Source organism: Heteronotia binoei, chromosome 1 (assembly GCF_032191835.1).
Source record: "Heteronotia binoei isolate CCM8104 ecotype False Entrance Well chromosome 1, APGP_CSIRO_Hbin_v1, whole genome shotgun sequence".
NCBI lineage: Eukaryota > Metazoa > Chordata > Lepidosauria > Squamata > Gekkonidae > Heteronotia > Heteronotia binoei.
The window spans coordinates 160,053,241-160,068,771 of NC_083223.1; the positions used below are offsets into that span (position 1 = coordinate 160,053,241).

The 15,531-nt window shown below is 39.3% G+C and overlaps 1 protein-coding gene across 4 annotated transcripts in view; it reads left to right on the top strand.

Moving 5' to 3' along the window:
* The window catches only part of RYR2 (ryanodine receptor 2), a 757,628-nt gene that overhangs the window by 670,473 nt on the left and 71,624 nt on the right, over positions 1-15,531 (top strand). For all 4 annotated transcript variants that reach the window (XM_060243352.1, XM_060243324.1, XM_060243334.1 and 1 more), the window contains 2 exons: positions 6,984-7,064; positions 8,714-8,802. In XM_060243352.1, coding sequence (XP_060099335.1) covers positions 6,984-7,064; positions 8,714-8,802 — 170 coding nt within the window. The remainder of the gene's footprint in view (positions 1-6,983; positions 7,065-8,713; positions 8,803-15,531) is intronic.

Genomic DNA, 15,531 nt, shown 5'->3' on the forward strand with positions numbered 1-15,531 from the left:
GGGGTTTTTTGCTTTTAATTTTGTTTTTAATGGTTGTACATCGCCTACAGCCTTACAATATAGGGAATAGGCAATTCATAAACTGAATGTATTAAAGAAAGAAAGAAAGAAAGAAAAGCAGCACTATTCAAATAGAATAGATGCCAGAATAACACTGAACATTAAAGCAATGCTTTCTTGTGAGTACAGAACCTCCTACACACACATGGAGTTCTTACTTGGGTTTGAATCCTCATGAAGAAGGCAGTAGAATACATGTGCATGTACATATTCACCTGTTCCAATGAAGTGAATGGCAATCATTTATTTTCTTGTCTAGTAGTGTTTTTGTTTTGCAGTATGTTTCAGATTACTTCCTAAAATTCCAATAACATTAGATAGCCCTGATACTTAGGCATCAATATCTCATGGGAAGTTCAGCAATCTATAAAAAAGCTAATTGTACAACTCTCATTCTTAAACTGAAGTTCTATAAAATAATATATTATACTATTTTTGAAAGAACTGGCATTTGAGGACTATCTTTTTTTTGAGGGCTATCTTTAATAATACAATTAATTTGTATATTATTCGTTTAAATAACTCTTATTTTAGATACTTGTGCTTACTATAAGAAATTCATGTGGACCTAATTGTAGGCTTTAAAACTGGCAGTATAATATGGAACTTTACACTAGATGGCAAAGGAAAATAGCACAGTAAATATGTCTGAATGATTTATTACTTGTTGTTTCCTTTGTCTCGCCTCTGGCTTCAAATCTCCTTGTCTTGGTCCCCTCAAACTATGAACAACCATGTTTCTTGTTCTTAGTACTGGACCCCCCACTGGTAAAACATTGGTGATTCTTTACCAGATATGTATCTAATTTGTCTTTGTGATGTAATCAATGTTGTATTTTCTTTACGTATTTTGTTTTTATTGCTATGATTATTAATGGGAAAAAGTTCAATATTGACATATGTCAATGCATATTATTTCATCAGTTACATTTCCATTCACTTATTATAGTATATATTATCTTCACATTATTCACGTTAAGCTTGAAAGTGCATGTTCCCTCTTCTTTCAGTGTTTTACTATACTTCACAGGTAGTGGAATATATTATAAATATATGACTTTTTATGTTCTCTGTACACTCGCACATATGGATTTTACTCCTGTTCAGAATCAACTCCGAAGAGCTCTAGACTTGAAGTTGGCATTCAGATCTTTTCCCTTAAGAGAGAGTTTTACCTCTTTGTGCACCCCTCGAAGTGCAGGAAATAGGAGAGGACCTCTCACTGTTTGCTACCTATTTCTTATTATCCTGCTGAAGATACCCACTTATTATCCTGCTGAAGATAATTTCTCCTTTTCATTTCCTTCAGGATATCATCTTACCAGTCTTTCTCCCCACATTTAATACTATTGAAGTACAAAATCAGTTCATGTATTAGATAGCAAATGAGCATCCTTTTTCAGTATTCATACAATCAATGAATTCCAAAAAGACTATAACTTTTCCTCTGTTGCAGTAGCCTAAATAAGAGGTCTAAATGCAACATGGGCACAATTTTCATCTTCTATGCTCTTGACTTCAGGGTGCAATAGGATATAGCATTTGGCCAAGACTTTACACTATTTTCTCTGCAGAAGATGTTAGCTACCAGGTAGGTTAAGCAGAAAGGTTAAAACGGATAAAAGGAAGTACTTCTTCACCCAAAGGGTGATTAACATGTGGAATTCACTGCCACAAGAGGTGGTGGCGGCCACAAGTATAGCCACCTTCAAGAGGGGTTTAGATAAAAATATGGAGCACAGGTCCATTAGTGGCTATTAGCCACAGTGTATGTGTGTATATAAAATTTTTTGCCACTGTGTGACACAGAGTGTTGGACTTGATGGGCCGTTGGCCTGATCCAACATGGCTTCTCTTATGTTCTTAGGTGAGAGTGTTCCTTTCCCAGATGTGAAAGAATGCTGAGACCATGAATAGAAGAAGTTGCTTACATGTGATTGATGTTTTTAAAGGGATCATCTGTACAGTTGCAGAACTCACTTCCTTTCCCCACCACTGGCTTCTATTACATTTCAGACAACAATCTCAAGGTAGTGAGTGGGAAGACACTTGGCATCCCTTCAGATAGGGTTGCCAACCTCTAGTTGGGGCCTGATGATCTCCTGGAATTATAACTAATCTCTAGAGTACAGAGATCAGTTCACCTGGAGAAAATGGCTCCTTTGCAAGGTGAATTATACCCCACTAAGGCATTATACCCCACTAAGGTCTTTCCCTCCCCAAACCCTGCTTTCCCCAGGTTCTGTCCACAGATCTTCAAGAAATTGGCAATCTGACATTCAAAGCATGCCTAAAGAAGTAAAACACTCACTTAGGGTAAGAGAGTTGAGGGCTAATTTCTTGACTTGAGTTCTAGAATTTTCCAGAGCAGCTTCTGTACTAATACAGAATCCATATGTGTGACTGCAGATGACCACTTGAAGAAAGTCAGTTACAGGTAAGTATCCTTTAAAAATGCTTCATTTTAGTCATTTGACTAATGTTAAGGATTCTTTATTATGGCAAACTTTTATTAGTTAGACGCAGAAAATAAAGTTGCAAGTGCTGTTATATATGGAGTACTTTCAAACTGAGTTCAATATCAATACATAGCAGAAATTATCATAAACATATGGTTATAGTTGCACTGGGAGTCACAAACACACAGTTCCTGAATACCCCTTTTTACCCTGAAAAGTTGGTGCTGGTAGTAGCAGAACTTTCATTGATGAATAAATCAATGTTTGAGTGATTACAATAATGTAGAATCAGATTTAATCACCTCTCCTCCTTTTTCCAACTGTAGAGCCTTGAATGGAAGAGGGGGCAATTTCACCTGATTTTCCCTTCTTACTGCAATCTGCATGGATTTGTCCATGATTCTTGTAACCTCTTAACATCAGCTGTTCAGGTATAATTAAGGATTACTGGAGAAAAGGAGAGCAGGAAAGATCCATATCCACCAGTGCGTTGTGCTGGTGGTTGGTATTTGGTTTGATGGAGCATGTTTCCTTAGTTTGCCTAGCAATGTAGCATAAGAAGGTAGGTAGGGATTGCTGATTCAAGAAGCACATTGCCTTACAATTTTAGATGCATCCTGTTCCTTTCAAGAATTGCCCACTTCTAGATCACCAGTGATGGCTTGCTGAATGGATCCCATGTAATAATGTTTCCCACAAGCTCTCCTCTCCCCGGGTGCTTATGATGAATTTAGTGGATGTAGTGGCTAGGAAACAACCTGCACTTTTCAAGAAAGCCTCAGGTTACTGTTAAGTGTATAAAACAGTTCTGGAGTGATTTAGTAAATGGTGGTGGGATAGTAAAAAAGAGACTTTCGGTAGCCCATTTTTATGGCTGCATATTGTAAATTTAAAACATTTTTAATGCGTCTGTAATTCATCGCTATTGAGTTTAGTCTGCAATGATTTAGTAACCAACAACAAAAGCTTGCATCTTTTTTTTGGAAAGTACGGGCAGCTTATTAGGGGTCTCTGGTGATTCTTTCATGGACAAGATGACTGTTAGTAGTATAAATCAAATACATATTTATAAGGTATGATTGCAGAATATCTTGATCCTCTCCCACCAGATTGCATATTAGAGAAAATTGAAACTATAGTAACTTGGAGCAGTTTGAGAAGGGTTCATGCTTTTGGGTGCCAAAAGCATTTTTTTAAAAAAAGTTTATTTTTTCAGCACAGAGTAAGTTTGTTATAATATTGTAACATGGGGTTCGGTTTTCCAAGTAACTTTGGGTTTTTTTTTACCCCTTTGGGTGTGATTGCCAATGGGAAAATTTGGAAGCATGTTCTCTCTTTGATCTCTGGGATCTCCTCTTTGAAGTACTGAAAAAGGAGTTCGCTGAAGATCACCTGAGTTGAAACCCTTGGCTTAAAGAAGGGATAAATCTTAGTCCATATAGATCTGGAGATACTCATTCATCCACAATATTTACTTCAGGAGCTGTGCTATCTATAAACATATAACTAGGTTTAATTAGAGTTAAGGTGTTGTAATAGAAAGTATTAACATGCTTTCCTAGATTTTTATTTTTGCTTTTCAATGGCAGTTCCAAAACAACTGACTCTTAACTTATAATATTGAATATCTTTGCCACTATTAGTAGTCTGTAAATATCTGTAATTATTAGCTACAAAGAAACTTTAGACTAACAATAAGGAGATATCATTAATAAATAGACATTGAGACCCTGGAGAGCCGCTACCAGTCTGAGAAGACAATACTGACTTTGATGGACCAAGGGTCTGGTTCAGTATAAGGCAGCTTCATATGTTCATATGTTCATTTAAGCACTTTCAAGAGAGTACATAAATCACTTTTTTTCCTGCCACACATCACTTTTTTCTCAGGCAAACATAAAATCATCCATAAGTGTAAGAACAGGGCTTTTTTTTAGCAGGAACACAGTTCTGACTGACTTAGCACCAGGGGGTATGGTCTAATATACAAATGAGTTCCTGCAGGGCTTTTTCTACAAAAAGCCCTGTGTGAATCAATGGTGATGTCAGGGGGTGTGGCCTAATATGCAAATGAGTTCCTGCTGGGCTTTTTCTACAAAAGCAGCCCTGTGTAAGAATACCCTTGATACACGGCCTGGGCAGTGGCAATATTTTATCTCAAGAGTGATCCCTTAAGGTAGCTTTGTGTTTCTAAATCTTTCGATTTTCTGCATGCTGAACTATTTTCTACACTAGAGCAAAGTTCAAGTCCAGTGGCAATTTTAAGACCAACTAAGTTTTATTCGAAGTATAAGCTTTCTTAAGACAAACAATGGAATAAAATTTTCCCAAGTCTTACTTACAGGAAAAGAGAGGGAGGCAGCTGTTTGGCCAAGATGCATAAGTTGAGCTGAAAAGAGGATCAGTGAATATCAACATCCAGATACATGAAAATGTTCTAAAGACTCAAGTTTGTTAATAGAATGGCAATAATCAAGTGTTAGGGTTGTCAAGTGCAATTCAAGAAATATCTGGGGACTTTGGGGGTGGAGCCAGGGGACTTTGGGGGTGGAGCCAGGAGACTTTTGGAATGGAGTCAGGAGAAATGGGGGTGGAGCCAGGAGCAAGGTTGTGACAAGCATCACTGAACTCCAAAGGGAGCTCTGGTCATCACATTTAGAGGGACCATGCTCCTTTTGCCCATTCCCTCCATTGGAAATAATGAAGGATAGGGGCACCTTCTTTTGGAGCTCATAGAATTGGACCCCTCAGTCCAATCTTTTTGAAACCTGGAGGGTATTTTGAGGAGAGGCATTGGATACTATGCTGCAAATGTGGTGCCTCTACCTCAAAAAACAGGCCTCCCAGAGCCTCAGATACCTGCAGATCAATTCTCCATTATTCTCTATGGGAATTAGTCTCCATAGGGAATAATGAGTGCCCAGCAGACATCCCCCCCCCCCCCGCTTTCTGACAACCCTAAAGCAGGGGGAGGGCCTCCAAACCAAGAGATCCTCTGTCCCACGTGGGGATTGCAACCAAATGAAACAAACCACTCTGTGAAAAATGCTATTACAAAATATAATTCATACAAGGAAAAGAGTGCCTTTCAGCAACCTCATAATTTTATATACTATATGTGCATATTTATGCACATATATACACCATTGTGCAAATAGTCCAAAACATCATAAGACCAGAAAAGAGGCCCAATGGACTGCTAGCAGAATAAAGCTGTTTCGAACCACCAGGTCCTTCCTCCAGGGAGCTTCTTGCAAAACTTGTGGTATATGTATAGAAAACATGCACAATGTTCAGTTCTTTCACAAAATCATGCATAATTGGAATGCTACTGCCTCCATCTGTGTTTCCTATGAGCATGGTTTTTAAAATACATTCTAAGTAGAAACTAAATGAAGATAAGCTGTGACTTCTTTTACTCCACATGGTTTTCTGGGTGTTCTTGTGTTTCCTCTTTTTCTCCCTGCCACCTCACCATGCTTCTAGGACTACAATGGGCAATCCTTATTTAAAATGCCACTATTCTGTATTTCTTCTTCAGAGTTTGATAATGTTAAAAACTGACCTTTTTAAAACAATTATAAATCTGACTTTTTTTGGGGGGGGGGTTAAAATCTCTTTTTAACGTTTTGAGGAGCTAACCAGAATGGTATGTCTCATCAACTTTGTGGCACTGTGGTAGTGCATCTGCTTGGCATGCAGAAGATTCTATCCCTGGCATCTCTAGTTGAAAGAACCAGGTAGCGGCTGATGTGAAAGACTTCTGCCTTAGACCAGTCTGAGTAGACGATACTGATTTCAGTGAACTAAGGGTTTGATTCATTATAAGCCATCTTCATGTGTTCATACTATACCTGAACAAGCCTAATTCAGTAGGTCTTTAACAGGCCTTGTTTGTTTATATTTTTGGATGATAAAATCAGATGCTTTAGAAACTGATGCAAGGATGGTCTTGATTTTTCTCCCTGTTGTTATTAGTTATTAATACAGCAAGATCTCTAGCAACTAATCCAACAAGATATTTTCTGCCTTCAACAGGTATAACTGAATTTATCATGCTTACAATTCTACCAAATTGCACTACATGGCTGTTTTCGTTTTCTGGATCCTGTGTGCAGCAAGGAACAAAGGAAGAATTTTGAACAAGCCTTGTTCAGGGAAATAGTTGTTGGTAGCCTTATTTGGTAGCTTATTTTGTTCATGAATACAAATAGTAGAGCATTTCTAAAATGTTGTCATGTCCATACTGCCTCATTTTGAACAGAAGGCTATTTCTAAATCATCTTTTTTCTTATGAAAAGCTGATAGTCTGCAAGTGAATATGCTATATTTTTATTCTGAAACAATGCTATATATACATACATATATCTACACATTCCCTTTTTTAGCCTAAATCAGCTGTATATGTGAGGGAAGAGTTATATGACAAACTTTTGCAATAATATAGCTTTTGCTTTTCCACAGGAGAGAAGGTGATGCAGGATGATGAATTTACTTGTGACCTCTTCCGTTTCCTGCAATTACTCTGTGAAGGACACAATTCAGGTTTGTTAATAGAATGGCAGTAATGAAATGTTGAAGTAACCACCTTTTAAAAAGCTCAGTGTAGAAGGTTAATAGGTTTTCTTATTCCTGCTGTGACCTGGATAGCCTAGGCTAGCCCAATTTCATCAGATCTTGAGAGCTAAACAGGGTCAGCCCTGGCTACTATTTGGATGGGAATAGGAATACCAGGGTTGTGACATGGAGATAGGCAATGGCAAACCACTCTGAAAGTCTCTTGCCTTAAAAACCCCATGGTATCACTGTAAATCACCTGTGATGGGATGACTCTTTCCACCACCACCAATGAATATAAAAAGATAATATTTTTGTAAATTAATGATTGGGGGTGGACAGCAAAAAAAAATATTATTTTGGTGCTTACAATATTGGTGTTCCCAGTTTCCCGTGACAAATCATTTTTTTTGGGGGGGGGAGGTGTCCAATATTTTTTTACTCCCTTATTCCCTATGGGGAATCTTTCTGGGGAACTGGGGATAGTGTTTTTAAAGGCACTGGTTCCAAAATTGTAGTGGAGCTTCTGGTGCCTGTCCTTTAACCTCCAAATTTAAATGCAGTTGAACTAATGGGTCCAGTTTATGGGGCCCTTAACAATGTGCCCCCAACCATCCTGAATTATTTCCTATGGAGAAACCCCACCCCATGACAAATGTAAAACCCAAGAATTTTCCCCAAAGGAAGGCTATTGGAAGCAATTGTTAGGCCTAATCTATATAAAATTTGTGAATCTAAAACTTTATAGAACACAAGAATCCACAAAAAAAGCAAACTCAACACAATTAAATTCCAGCAAACTTTTTTAAAGCAATAAAAACACTTGAAATTGACAGAATCTTACCCAGGAGACACAGAAACACAGGGGGTGGGGGAGCCATCCTTGGAGCCTGAAATTGCTAGCTCCAGATATTCTGAGTTATTTCTGGAATTTTTCTGCACTCTTTTTTGTTATCCCAAAAGATCCTGGATAGATTTGGGAAACCAATAAAGTATTTTTCTGATATATATTCATCTCATTTATATCCAATATTAGACCCCAAATGCTGATTTTCTTATCTACTGGAACATTGGAAAAATCATTATGTCTTTTCCAGGGCATGAATCAATATGCAAAATCAATTAAATAATGAAATAAACCATTCTTCTTTGTTGCTTGTTTTAATTAGCTCAGTTGAAAGGAACTTTGGATTGTTTCTCTTTCTAATGTCCAAAGAAGACAGTACCAGTAATCATGATATTAATTCCCTTTCTGATACAAATGAAGGTAGAGCAGAAAAGTGAATTTAATTCTTAGTGACTTATTTCCTCTTACTGAAGTTCAGCAATGCAGCAAAAAAAGCTTAGTACATTCAAAAATGAGGAACTACTTTTATAATTTATGCAATGCAACCCTAAACACATTTGCACCCTTCTCTAAACCGCTTGACATGTGACCATAGAAGGGCATAGCTCTGCTTAGGACGGCACTGGTAGTTATCAGTATGCTAAAAAAGAGAGAGAATTATTAAGAATTTTGATAAAGGATATAGTGATATCAACATAAAGAATATATACATTGTAATGTTTCAGTAGGTATTTCCAAGGAATGTAAGATTGAGATAAATGCTAATTCATTCTCCTTTTCTTTTTCTAAGATTTTCAGAATTACTTGAGGACTCAGACTGGAAACAATACAACTGTCAATATTATAATATCTACTGTGGATTATTTATTGAGAGTTCAGGTAAAATATTGTGTATGTTCACTGTTGTTGATGAGACATATCATCCTTTATCCCTAAGATTATAAGATAAAATATAGTTTCTGAGAACCTCACCAAAGCACTGATAGGAAGATTAGATAGTCTTGTGCAATCTGTATCTGAGAGATTCAAGGGTATTGTGGGTCTGGCTATATAGGTCTAGTTACATATGACTCTATCAAAATTTATCTCCTTTGATTCTATGATGTAAGCATTTTTGAACTTCGAATTAACTATCTCATAGCAATGTTGCAAACCTTCAATCTGGCTGTTCTGCAGTTTGCAAGATTTATTTCTGGACAAGTTTCCTGTGATTCATAATTATCTTTCCAGATAGTTTGGTTAAATTGGTAAAAAATGAATTCTCAGGCCTGCTTTATTCAATTACATACCATTAACAATCAGGTCTATTGCCAGCAATAGACATTTGTAAGAAAAAGCTACATATTATCTAACTGAGAAGCAAATTTATTATTACGATTGCAATGAGATATCTGCATTATCTCCATAATAGAAAAGTCTAATGGGGAAAAGCTGCTCTTTCTAAAGTTAATTGTTGGAAAGCAATCATATTTTCTGATTTAAGGTAACTGTTCAGGATACATGATATCTTATATTCCAGGGGTGGCCAAGGGTAGCTCTCCAGATGTTTTTTGCCTACAACTCCCATCAGCCCCAGCCATTGGCCATGCTGGCTGGGGCTGATGGGAGTTGTAGGCAAAAAAACATCTGGAGAGCTACCCTTGGCCATCCCTATTGTATTCTAATAGCCATTAATGGATTGGGATCATATGGAGGCTAAAGAGATTTTTCTGCACACTTGAGGCATTTGCCAGGTTGGCAGAAAAATTTGAAAATTTGACACAAGGAGACCACTCTGGGCCCTGCCATGGCAGTGGTGGGCCCTGGGAACTGCTCTGGGCTTGGAGCAACTCCCAGACACCGCTGGCCATGCTCCAAGGTGAAGTCTGGACACAACAGCTCATCTGGCAGGGTAGGGGATCTAGTTACAAATTTTGTATGCCCTTTCTTATACTATTATAATTTAAAGTGTGTTCATACGATGAATTTTGGAAACAGCAGGTTCAGAATATAAAATCCCCTGGCCCCAAAATTTCTGTCTTTAAGACCTGACCCTAGTTCAGCTTGTAGTAGTTCAGCACCAGTCTTCTACCATTACTAATTTTCCCTTTTGCCAAGTTACAGGATGGGGGAGACTTGTCTTAGCAGCAGTATGTGAGAAAAGGATTTAGGGGTCTTAGTGGATAATATGCTGAACCTGAGTCAACAGTGTGATGCAGTGGCTAAAAAGGCAAATGCAATTTTGGGTTGTATCAACAGAAATATAGTGTCCAGATCATCTGATGTGATGATATTGCTTTACTCTGCTCTGGTAAGACCTCACCTGGAGTATTGTGTTCAGTTTTGGACACCACATTTTAAGAAGGATATAGACAAGCTGGAACGGGTCCAGAGGAGGGCAACAAAGATGGTGAGGGGTCTGGACAAGTCCTATGAGGAAAGGTTGAAGGAGCTGGGGATGTTTAGCCTGGAGAGGAGGCGGCTGAGAGGTGATACGATCACCATCTTCAAGTATTTGAAGGGCTGTCATATAGTGGATGGTGTGGAATTGTTTTCTGTGGCCCCGGAAGGTAGGACCAGAACCAGTGGGTTGAAATTAAATCAAAAGAGTTTCTGGCTCAACATTAGGAAGAACTTCCTGACCGTTAGAGCGATTCCTCAGTGGAACAGACTTCCTCGGGAGGTGGTAGGCTCTCCTTCCTTGGAGGTTTTTAAACAGAGGCTAATGGCCATCTGACAGCAATGAAGATCCTGTGAATTTAGGGGGAAGTGTTTGTGAGTTTCCTGCATTGTGCAGGGGGTTGGACTAGATGACCCTGGAGGTCCCTTCCAACTCTATGATTCCTATGTTCTGTGGGAAATAAATGAATACCTCTCTCCTGCTGTTGGCCAGCAAATAATACTTCATGGTCTCTGAACATGAAGGTTCCATTTTAGCCATCGTGTCTAATAGCAATTAGAACTATCCTCCATTAATTTCTCCAATCTCCTTTTAAAGCCAAGTAAATAATGCTGAAGTAGCATTTTTTTAAGAGAGGATAATCAGAATGTCATTTCAAACATCCTGCCCTATAGATTTATATCAGAAAGTTACAACATTGTCTGATTTGCTTTCAGTTCCTTTCTTAATAATGCCTAGCATGGGTTTTTCAGTACTGTGACATACAGAGCCAATTGAGCCATGAGTCCCCCCAAGATCTCTTTCCTGATGGGGAATGCAACAATCCCCAGCATGTGACTGGAGAAAACATGCAGTTTCTGTAATAACCAGCTTCAATACAATAAAGAACTTGCATAGAAACCTACAAATATATCAAATATAATTATACACTCTCATAGATCCCTCTCTCTCTCAGCTTGGTAACATACCTTTACAAAAAGGAACAATAACACTCAAGGACCTTAATGGAGTACTTTACATAAATTCAAGAAAAGTCTCTTTACATCCATGTCTTGCCACTTGGATGTGTGTAGAGTGATGTTCTTGCCATGCCCTAGTTCAGGGTTTCTCAAACTCCCCCCTCCCGTGGCCCGGTTATTTTTACACTTCTCCTTTGTGGCCCACTAAAATTTGGGGGTGGAGCCAGGAGACTTTGGGGGTGGAGCCAGAAACAGGAAATGATGTACAAACAAACCTAAAACTCTTGCAATATTTTATTTAAGAAAAGTAGAAGAATAGTGGGATTTTGCAATGCAATTGTAAAAATAAATCCAAATAGGCAGCCATGTTGGTCTGAAGTGGTAGAACAAAATAGAAGTCAATTGCACCTTTAAACTACATTGGTCTTAAAGGTGCAATTGTAAAAATAAAACATTAAGAAAAAGCACAAGGACCACACAGCAGAAAACTAAAAATATAAAATGCTCTCAGCCCTGGAAAACATGAAATGGCAGGGCGTTTAAAACTTCTCCCCCCCCCTCCCGGACTACTCAGATTAGCAATAGGAAGGAAGGAAGGAAGGAAGGAAGGAAGGAAGGAAGGAAGGAAGGAAGGAAGGAAGGAAGACTGGGGAAAAGACTGACTTACAGAAAAAGACAGAGAGAAGGAAGAAAGATGGGGAAAAGACGAAAGAAAGAAAGAAAGAAAGAAAGAAAGAAAGAAAGAAAGAAAGAAAGAAAGAAAGAAAGAAAGAAAGAAAGAAAGAAAGAAAGAAAGAAAGAAAGAAAGAAAGAAAGAAAGAAAGAAAGGAGGGAGAGAGAGAGAGTTGGAAACAAATATATAAAAAAAGAAAAAGGAAATAGAAAGGAAAGAAAAGGGAGGGAAAGAGTGAAAGAAAGGAGGGACAAAAGGAAGAAAGAGAAAAGAAAGGAAAAGAGATAGGAGCAACTTACCTTTAAAACTGCTCACTCTTGGTGGGAAGTCCGGCCACGGAGCCCTCAACGCAGGGCTGCGGGGCCTCCAGTCCCCTGGCTGCTCCCCCGCCTTCTTCCACATCGCACCTCCCCCCCCAGCCGTGCGCCTCTATTATGTATTGACTTTAGAGTGTACCGCATGGCGAGCCCTACAGAAGGCAACCCCAGGGTTCCCGGATGGAGCTCGCCATTCACCCCGCCCACCAAGACCTGTGGCGGAAAGTTTGGATGGACCAGGATTGGCCTGGTCAACCCAGGGGGGAGTTCCGGGCAATGTATATAAGCAGGGCCCGGCCCACGTGGTCCCTGTTTTTGTAATGTGCTCACAATAAAAAACGTTGCCTTCAAACTGTCTCAGTTCTCAGTACATTACAGCCTCCGTGCCTCCTTCTCTCTCCCCCACTTCATGCAGGTCAGTTTCATGTTGTGCCCCCTCCCCCCCCCCGCGCACGACGGCCTGATCGCTTGGAAATCGGTCGGAAGCTCATTCAACGCTGGGCCAAGCCGGCGGCAGCTCAAACAGACCGTGGCCGAAAAGAATGCCTGGCTACTCCCTCCTCCCTCCCTGGCACTTCCTTCCCATCTAGGAAGTGCCAGGGAGGGAGGAGCCAGGCACCCTTTTCAGCCATGGTCTGTTTGAGCTGCTGCCGGCTTGGCCCAGCGTAGAATGAGCTCCATGCCGATTTCCGGGCAATTGGTGGTGAGGGCAGAAGGGCTTTGTGCAGCATGAAACTGACCTGCGGCCTGAGGTGGGGAAGGGAAGAAGAAGGAGACACAGAGGCATGCATCTCATTGCTTCTACTACAATATTGCCAAACTATTCATAAATGGAGAGATATTTCAGCTTTGAAAATAGTTGGAACTTTGAAGACACTTCATTTTTTGGACTATATGTAAAGAGGCTTTGTTTCGATTTATGTAAAGTACTCCATTAAGGTCCTTGAGTGCTATTTTTCCTTTTGTAAGGGCATGTTTACAAGTTGCTGGATTTATGAGAGAGTATAATTATATTTGATATATTTGTAGTTTCTTTGCAAGTTCTTTATTGTATTGAGGCTGGTTATCACAGAAACAGCAATTTTTTTCAAGTCACTCTCTACCATGATTCTCTGTTTTGGTTACACAGTCCTCAGCATGGCACCATGGTGCCCACTTATGCCTTTCCTGATGCTCATCAAGGTTTTTTATAACAGAGTTTATAATAACTGTCTATGCAAAACTGTTATTTTATAATCCATTTAAAAAGACATCCTGTTAAACAGCATCTACCTAAAATATTGAAGAGTTACTACCATAGTTATGCATAACCTCACTATCTGATGTTGCACCTACCACCTTGTGTAGAAAATGCTGGGTACCCCCGTATTAGCATTTATTTATTTATCCCGAAATGGGCTCATGGAAGCTTACAACAATCAGATATAAACAATGACAAAGCCGTGTGTTAAAACCAAGTTAAAAGACTCAACGATCTACAGTAAGCACACAAACAGTAGACAGATATCAATAAGCCAGAATAAGATTCAGGACAGACCTTAATGACTCCTGCAGATGACTAGTCACATTGTTTCTGGAAAGTAATTTTATGGGCAGTAGTTCTGTGGGGAGGGGAGGCCAAGATGGATCAAATGCCCGAAACCTCAGCCAAAGGCCTGGTGGAAGAGCCCTGTGGAATTGTAGCCTCCTGGTTGAGGCTAAGCAGACATCTTTTGGGCCAGTGACAACCAGCAGATGTTGTTCAGCTGGGTGCAAGGCTCTCCAGGGCACAAATGAAAAGAGATGGTCCCATAGGTACTGGTCCCAGGCACATAGGGCTTTAAAGGCCAGTACCATAACCTTAAACCAGATCTGGTACTCTATGGGCAGCCAGTGCCGCTGGCAGAGCATTGGCTGAATGCACACCCACATAGATGTCACCATCAGTAAGTGTGCTGGCTCATTCTGCACTAGCTAGAATTTCTTGGTCACATTGAAGGGTCTCATGTAGAGTGAGTTACAGTAATCCAGCCTGGAAGTGACCATTGCATGGATCACTCTTGGGAAGTGAGACAGGGAACCAGTTGCCTGACCAGCTGAAGGTGATAAAAGGCCAACCTATATGAAGTTAGGGTGGGGTCCCCCCCAGTGTTTCAGAGGGTAGCCATGTTGATCTGCAGTAGAACAGCTAGATTCAAGTCCTGTAACACCTTAGAGATCAACAAGATTTTTTTTTTTTGGGGGGGGGTATAAACTTTTTAGAGTCAAAGCTCCATTCATCAGATATCTGATGTTAAATATCTGATAAAGGGAGTGTTGACTCTTGAAAGTTCGTACTAAACTTCCATCTTTCTGTTTTCCCTAATGCATTTCTCTTTTCACTTGTTTACACAGAAGTAATTTAGTTTAGAGAGATCTTTTTGGAGCTCTTTGCTGTTAATCAGTACTTTCATCTCTCCTGACTGCTGTTGCTTCCTCCTTTCTGAATTAGTAACAGGAGACAACCCACCCAATAAGATATTACACATTGAATGAAATGACAGCATAATGTTATGTAGTTAGGCAAATTTCATTACATGGTGATCTTATTGAGGGAATAGTGAGGCACAGTAAATGTATAAGGAAGCATTTTCTTAAGAAAAAACAGGCATTTTAAGAAACCATCAAAATACATTTGGAATACCATGAGCTCCTTTGCCTCAGCATAAGGCACAAATAGAACATCAGTTGTCACTGTAATGACAGCTGAGATGTTCTGTACCAGGTCTTTTTTATATATAAAGTAAATTCTTATTTGGAATTTGGGTCACTACAAAGTACTAGAAAGTACCCCTTTCATGCTAGGGTTGCAATAGTTCAAAAACTTGTAAAATGAAAAGGCTACAGGATAATCTATAAAGTAATAAATGTTGTTGAAGAAATAATTATTTGGGGACAGGGATATTAGGAAGAGAATAACTACTCACCATATCTAATGAAAAAGAAAGAAAGAAAAGAAATAGGCAACAGGCAGAAGTAGGTTGATTATTTAGCAGTACATGTTTCAAAAGTCCAAGGGTTTACACATGGAAGACCTCTGATACAGATATGAAGCTCCCAAACCTACAGAATGCTGCCCCACTTACTTTAATTATGCTAGCAAAATCACACTTTGCCCTCCCATGACTTGAGGGTTGCAAGCATTATTGACTATGAAGGACTGCAGGTCAGGGTTATTAGTAAGAAATGTTTATCATTGAAACAGGTTGTTTTATATAAGCAATAGAATCTCATTCTATGAGAGTTAGAAAAAATACTGAA